Source organism: Etheostoma cragini, chromosome 14, assembly GCF_013103735.1.
Source record: "Etheostoma cragini isolate CJK2018 chromosome 14, CSU_Ecrag_1.0, whole genome shotgun sequence".
NCBI lineage: Eukaryota > Metazoa > Chordata > Actinopteri > Perciformes > Percidae > Etheostoma > Etheostoma cragini.
The window spans coordinates 23967501-23974327 of NC_048420.1; the positions used below are offsets into that span (position 1 = coordinate 23967501).

Consider the following 6827-nt stretch of genomic DNA (forward strand, 5'->3'; position numbering starts at 1 on the left):
GTGTGTGTGTGTGTGTGTGTGTGTGTGTGTGTGTGTGTGTGTGTGTGTGTGTGTGTGTGTGTGAATAATAACAGGAAAACATTGTAATTTCCCTTGCAGGCTTAACCCTTGTGTTGTCTTTCCGTCAAAATTGGAAATCAACATTTTTTCTTACGCTTTTGTCCCTTTTTAATGTTTTCCACACTACGTAACGCTAACTCATTAACTTTAGTTTTACAGTTATTTTGGGAATTTATGTTCAATAAACCTCATTTATAGTAAATTATACCTAATGTTTGAGTTAGAAAAGCAGAAATTAGGAATTATTGAGACTAAAGATAAAGGAATGGATGTTGATGATAATCACAGACTGGAATATGTCAACTTTTACTCAATACTATTTCAAAAACACTTCCATTTGTTTTAAAATGCTATAAAATTAAATAAGACGCCCCAAAATTAATGAAAGTAGAGATTTGTACTTGGCGAAGAGCGTTGGGTGGAATCAATCATGTTATTTTGGGGAATTAAAAAGAACCTTGATATAGGACAACGGGGTGATGTTGACCCGAGGACAACGTGAGGGTTAATAAAGTGTATTTTATCATGGTCAGTATTTACCAACGTGCAGCTTAAGTTTCCCTCTTTGTGTTTTTCAGGGCAGCGACTCGGCGAGCAACAAGCGAGCCGTGTGTGTCATGGCCGTCCTGCTGTTCATGACGTTCAGCTTCGGACCCGTCAGGTACCGGCTCACTTCATCCTCTCCACCAAACACCAGGGTCGGCTTTACTGGCCACGGTCGCGTCAACAAACTTTGATCTTTGATCTCACAGTACAACACTCACTTCACATATAAAAACCGAAAGGACAGTAAGAAATATATATATATATATATATATATATATATATATTCTTAACCCTTGTGTTGTCCTCCCGGGTCAAAAAAAAGAGACAAACATTTGACATTTTTGTCCCTTTTTCAGACTTTATTAAAGTTTTCACCAACTCCACCTCATGTTGTCCTCATGTCGTCCTCATGTCGTCCTCATGTTGTCCTCATGTCGTCTTCATGTCGTCTTCATGTCGTCTTCATGTCGTCCTCATGTCGTCCTCATGTTGTCTTCATGTTGTCTTCATGTTGTCCCCACAATTTGGACAAATTCAGGCGATTGGGTTAATTTGAGCTCCCTGACTCGTTCTCTCAGAAAGGACAGTAAGAAATATATTTTAAAAATATATTCTCAACCCTCTTGTTGTCCTCCCGGGTCAAAAACAGACAAAAAATTGTAATTTTTGTCCCTTTTTCAGACTTTTTTTTAAAGTTTTCACTAACACCACCTTACTAGTTTTACTACTTTTTTGAATTCATCTTCAATAACCCTCATTTATCTAGATTTATACCTAATGTTTGAGTTAAATAAGCAGAAATGATGAATTATTTTGACTTATAGTTAAGATCAGAGACATGAAAGTGATCAGTTGTATTTATAAAGAGCGTTTTAAGGAATCCAAACAACTTTTTGTGGTAATTTGGTTAAAAAGAAACTCATATTTCAGATATAGACTTTTTTTAAAGGGTCAGATTTGACCCGAGGACAACAGGAGGGTTAAAGCAGCAGACGCTTAATGTCGGCTAACGTCCTTAATAATAGGACTTTGGGTTAGATTTTTCGGCAGTTTTCACTGGTTATGAGGAGCAATATGTGAGATAAATATGGTGATGATTGATTGTTGTTCAGGTAAATTAAATCACGTTAAGCTTTTGGTAATAATTGACCTTGTATTGTCCTCCCGGGTCAAAAAAACGGACAAAAATTTGACATTTTCGTCCCTTTTTCAGACTTTTTCTTGTAGTTTTCACTATGACCGCCCTACTAGTTTTACTACGTTTTGAAATTCATGGTCAATAACCCTCATTTATTTATTTTCTTTGGTAATTTGGTTAAAAAGAAACTCAAATTTCAGATATAGACATTATTATTTAAAGGTGCCAGATTTGAGCTCCTGGACTCGTTGTCTCCCGCAGCATCACAGACAGGAAGCTGTCGGACCTGCAGGACAGCGTGGTGTCGTATACGGGGCGACGGCTGCTGGAGTTTGAAAAACAACAACAACAACAACAACAACAACAACATAAGCAGCAGCAGGCGGCGGCTAAGCCAATCAGAGTGGAGGACCGAACGGAAACAGAGGAGGACGCAGGAGACGAGGCTGCCGAGGCTTTTCAGTTCAGGTGAGACGAAGCGGACGAAGACGAGGTTCAGTTCATCAAAGATCTCCTTGGTCTAATTTAATTTAGAAAAAAACTCACGCATATTAATTAATTTCACATCTTATTAGCTGTCACCTGTTTGCAGAATATTCGTACTGCTCCTTTAACCTCGTTTTTGATGTTTTTGAGATATTTTTTTAATCATTTTTTGATGCTTTTTGGATATTTTCTTATCCCTTGAAAACACTTTTTTTTTTTACACTTTTGATGCTTTTGAGATATTTTTTATCACTTTTTAATGCTTTTGACGCTTTTGAGATATTGTTTTTACACTTTTGATGCTTTTGAGATATTTTTTATCACTTTTTGATGCTTTTGAGATATTTTTTTCTCACTTGAAAACAATTTTTTTTTACACTTTTGATGCTTTTGAAATATTTTTTTTATCACTTGAAAACACTTTTTATTTACACTTTTGATGCTTTTGAGATATTTTTTATCACTTTTTGATGCTTTTGAAGCTTTTGATATATTTTTTTAATCATTTTTTGATGCTTTTGAGATATTTTTTATCACTTTTTGATGCTTTTGAAGCTTTTGAGATATTGTTTTTATCATTTTTTGATGCTTTTTAGATATTTTTTTATCACTTGAAAACACATTTTTTTTTACACTTTTGATGCTTTTGAGATTTTTTTTATCACTTTTTGATGCTTTTTGACACTTTTTTGATGCTTTTGAGATATTTTCTAATAATTGTTTGAAGCTTTTGATATATTTTTTTATCAGTTCTTTGTTTTGTTTTTTTCAACATTTTCTTTATTTTTCTTACACTACCATCAGTATACAGTACACATCAATAACACCAATATATCACCACTAGTTTTACAGTATTTTATTTTTTTGAATTCAAGGTCAAGAACGTCATTTAGATGAAATTATATATATTTTTTTGTCTTGTCAGTTTTTTGGGGGGGGGGAATAAAGTTGGATAAAGTAGTGTTCTGATCTGAACTTGCAACAAGCGAATCATCCATGTAATATTTGGTGAATTTGGATGAAAAAATCCCAAATTTTTAAAAATAGAAAGATTGTTTTGGCCTGACAATTAGTGTGTTTGTTTGTGTGTGTGTGTGTCTGTCTGTGTGTGTCTCTCTGTGTGTGTCTGTCTGTGTGTGTGTGTGTGTGTGTGTGTGTGTGTTTGTGTGTGTGTGTGTAGGAACCTGAGCGATGTGTTCAGTGACATGAAGGATCTCGTGCTGCAGGACATCGACCGATACTTCAGCTCCTCCGACTGCCGACAGTTCAACCGCTCCGAGTCTCTCCGGTCAGTCCAACACCCTCAACAGCTCCTAAAATACAACTTCAGTTTACTGTGTTCCTCCTTCTCTGGTCCTCCATCTCATTCTCTGATCCTCCATCTACAACTTCCAACACAGTTTACTGTGTTCTCCTTCTCTGGTCCTTCTTCATCTCATTCTCCTTCCAATGCTCCTTCATTTCAGAATAACAAAGACTTTTTTCTAAAAGCAAATTTTACACACTTCTAACTTGCAGTCTGTGCATGATGATTGATTTGTTTGTGAGCTTCTCATCACACTGCCACCTACTGCCATCTTTTTTGTGCTCTCTTTTTGTGTCAAAGGTTTACAAAGTGAAAAAGCCCAAAGCGCTCCCCCCAAAGGGACTTAACGTCATCAACAGAAAACGCACAAACTCACAAACTGCTCCAAACAGCTCTGTTGTAGTGCAGCCTTTACTTCAGAGACCCACGCTCTTCACTTTGTAACACACGTTATAATGCTCGCTTAGCTGCTACTGTGGCCTTCACACTCGAAAAAAAAGAGTGGTTATCTTCTTGAGCAACATAAAGTGGCTCAGACAACAAACACGAAGCAGCGCCATCTAGGGGAATGGAGAATTACGGTGGACTACGCAGGTTTAAAGCTCTTCCGCATTTGCAGCACTTTGCCTAACCAGATGCGTTGTCCAATTAATGTTTACATCAGTGGTCCCATGTCTTTACGTGGTTAGGGCGTCCTTTCCTCTGAGGCGTCACATGAACTTCTCAGCTGTGTGGGTGGAGTCAGCAGTGGAGTCAGTCTCTTGTGTGTCCTCGCTCGTAGCTCCTCAGAGATCCTTCCTCCATCCTAGCTCCTCGGGGGCAGGAATGAGAGCTCTGAGACGGCCTACACGAAGGAGGGATAAAACATCTCCCGGTTCCAGCGAGGAGTCGAGGAGTTCTCAGACCAGATCACATGATTTCCTTTGTCTCAGTTGAGTGTTTCTGTCCTCCAGGCTGGCAGATGAGCTGCGGGGTTGGGTCCAGCGACACCAGATCGACAGGAAGAAGTCTGGAGGGAAACCCAAAACCGCCAAGAAGGCCAAAATCGCCCAGGTTCAGTAGACATCCTCTTCTTCCTGTTAAAGCCAATGCTGCTTTTTTCTTCTTTTTCATAAGCCTGTTTTGATGTTTTTTTTTATATATCAACAAGTTATTCCATCAGTTTCTTGTTTATTTTTGACATAAATGAAAAAGTAAATAAGGTTTCTCACATGTGCAAAAGCAGTTTTACTTGTAAACTTAACAGGTTGCACTTTACTTGAAGGTATCTACATAAGAGTGACACAACATGTCATGAACGTGTCATAAAAATAAACAAGGCATCAACGTTTGACATAACACTTCTTTTAGTGTCATCGGGTTACGTCATGACAGTGTAATACCCCTTAATATTGGAGGTTTTTCTGTCGTATGGTCCAACTGAGCAGAATGCGGTTGCTATTGATTGAACTTCCCTTAGAAAGAAACCTGACTCACTACAAAGTTTCCATTAACCGTGTTTCCTCGTCACTTTGTCGTTGCAGAAAGCTCAGCTGAGGAAGACGAACTTCTCCAGATATCTGCCGATTCAGGCTCACCGCTCCTTAGAAAGGTACCGCACACGCTTCCTGACACACTCCCGACACCAGTTACACCGGCTTCAGTCCGAGTGTCAAGAGCAATGCAAAGCTCCGTGAAACTGAAAGCTCGACTCTGTACTGAAACTTAACCGGTTAGTTTCTGACAGCTGTGTGGAGAGAAGGAAACTGGCTTTGTTAGGCTTGAAAAGAAGGAAACAGGGCAGATTTATTCATTCATTCGTTTTTTACTGAGCTGGGACAAAAAGCCTTCTCTTACTTTGCTCCATCTAAATGATCTAGTCCCAATAAATGAATTTAAGGCCATGTTAAATGTCATGTAACTCAAAAATGCACCTGCCCCATGTGAGCTGTTCCTTTCCTCTATGTGTCAGTTTGTCTACGTTGTAGTTCTGTTTTTATTGTAACTAATGTGCCGTCTCGGCCCGGTCTCCCTCGGAAAAGTGATTTCAATCTCGAAGGACTTCCTGGGTAAATAAAGGTTAAATAAAGGTTAAATAAAAAATAGTTCATTTAACATGTTAAAAAGTGAGAAAATGTACATTGATTACGGGCACGGAACCCAACACAACCTAAATCCCCAGCAAATATATCAAAATTTCCAATAACTGATTCAACAGGGTCCTAAAAAACAGGGTCCTAACCGGAGGTTTAGGCAGCTGGGGAAGTGAGGAAGTGATTCTGATTGGCTAACGAGGGCTTGAGCTTAGATTAGATGATACTTTATTCATCCCACAGCGGGGAAATTCCTTTGTTACAGCAGCATTCTCAACAATAAAAACAAAAAAACAAACAAGTAAAAACACAAGAAAAACAGGCAAACAACAGACAATGAGCAGAAGGTAGACTGAAGTAAAAGTGGCGTCAAATTAAGGTATTTTAAAGTAAAGTGCGGTTGCCATAGTACGTTCAAAAAAAGAAGCAATATTGCAGTGTAAGCAAGTGACGTTAAAATTAGATTGAATATGTAATTAAAGTAATAAAGCAAAAGTAGCACCTGTGTCCATAAATAATATTGAAAAAGTAACTATTTGTAATGGAAAAATATAAATACAGATAATAAAGATATACAGAACTACAACATTATCAGGTGGTGCAGGTGTTGTAGAGTCTGACAGAGACCTGGGGTACCTCTCCTTCTTACCCCCCCCCCCCCAGTTTCATGTGGGGGGTGAGGGGTGTTGTCCATGATGGATGTCAGCTTGGCAACATCCATCCGTTCCTCGTTACACTGCCACCTGCAGGTCTAGAATTATTGATAAGTACTTGGTAACTACGGAAACAAGAACCACAGCTGATAGTTGGATAAATTGGAGAAACTCAATGTTGTTGTTGACGTTGTTGTTATTGTTGTTCCGTTCTGCAGTCAGCTGCAGGTGCTTCCTGGTCCTGAGGTCACCTACAGCGACTTCATGGACGCCATCGACCGCAGAGAGGACACTTTCTACGTCGTCTCCTTCAGACGGGTACAAAACACACACACACACACACACACACACACACACACACACACACACACACACACACACAGACACACACACCACGCATTAAGGCCAATGCATGCTTCTGCATTGACCGCCGTAGGTACGTGGCAGTACCGTCCCTACGTCGTAGCCTGACGTGAACCTCTCAAAAAAGCAGATAGTGAGATATTTTTTACAGTGTGTTCAGGGGACAGGCAGCTAGCAGATAGTGAGATGTTTTTTACAGTGTG

At 39.1% G+C, this 6827-nt stretch overlaps 1 protein-coding gene across 1 annotated transcript in view; it reads left to right on the forward strand.

Annotated features, from left to right (window-relative positions):
- The window catches only part of atf6b (activating transcription factor 6 beta), a 16645-nt gene that overhangs the window by 9404 nt on the left and 414 nt on the right, over positions 1–6827 (forward strand). The window contains exons 8-13 of the mRNA XM_034892807.1: positions 639–721; positions 2006–2212; positions 3411–3518; positions 4490–4589; positions 5060–5127; positions 6480–6579. Coding sequence (XP_034748698.1) covers positions 639–721; positions 2006–2212; positions 3411–3518; positions 4490–4589; positions 5060–5127; positions 6480–6579 — 666 coding nt within the window. The remainder of the gene's footprint in view (positions 1–638; positions 722–2005; positions 2213–3410; positions 3519–4489; positions 4590–5059; positions 5128–6479; positions 6580–6827) is intronic.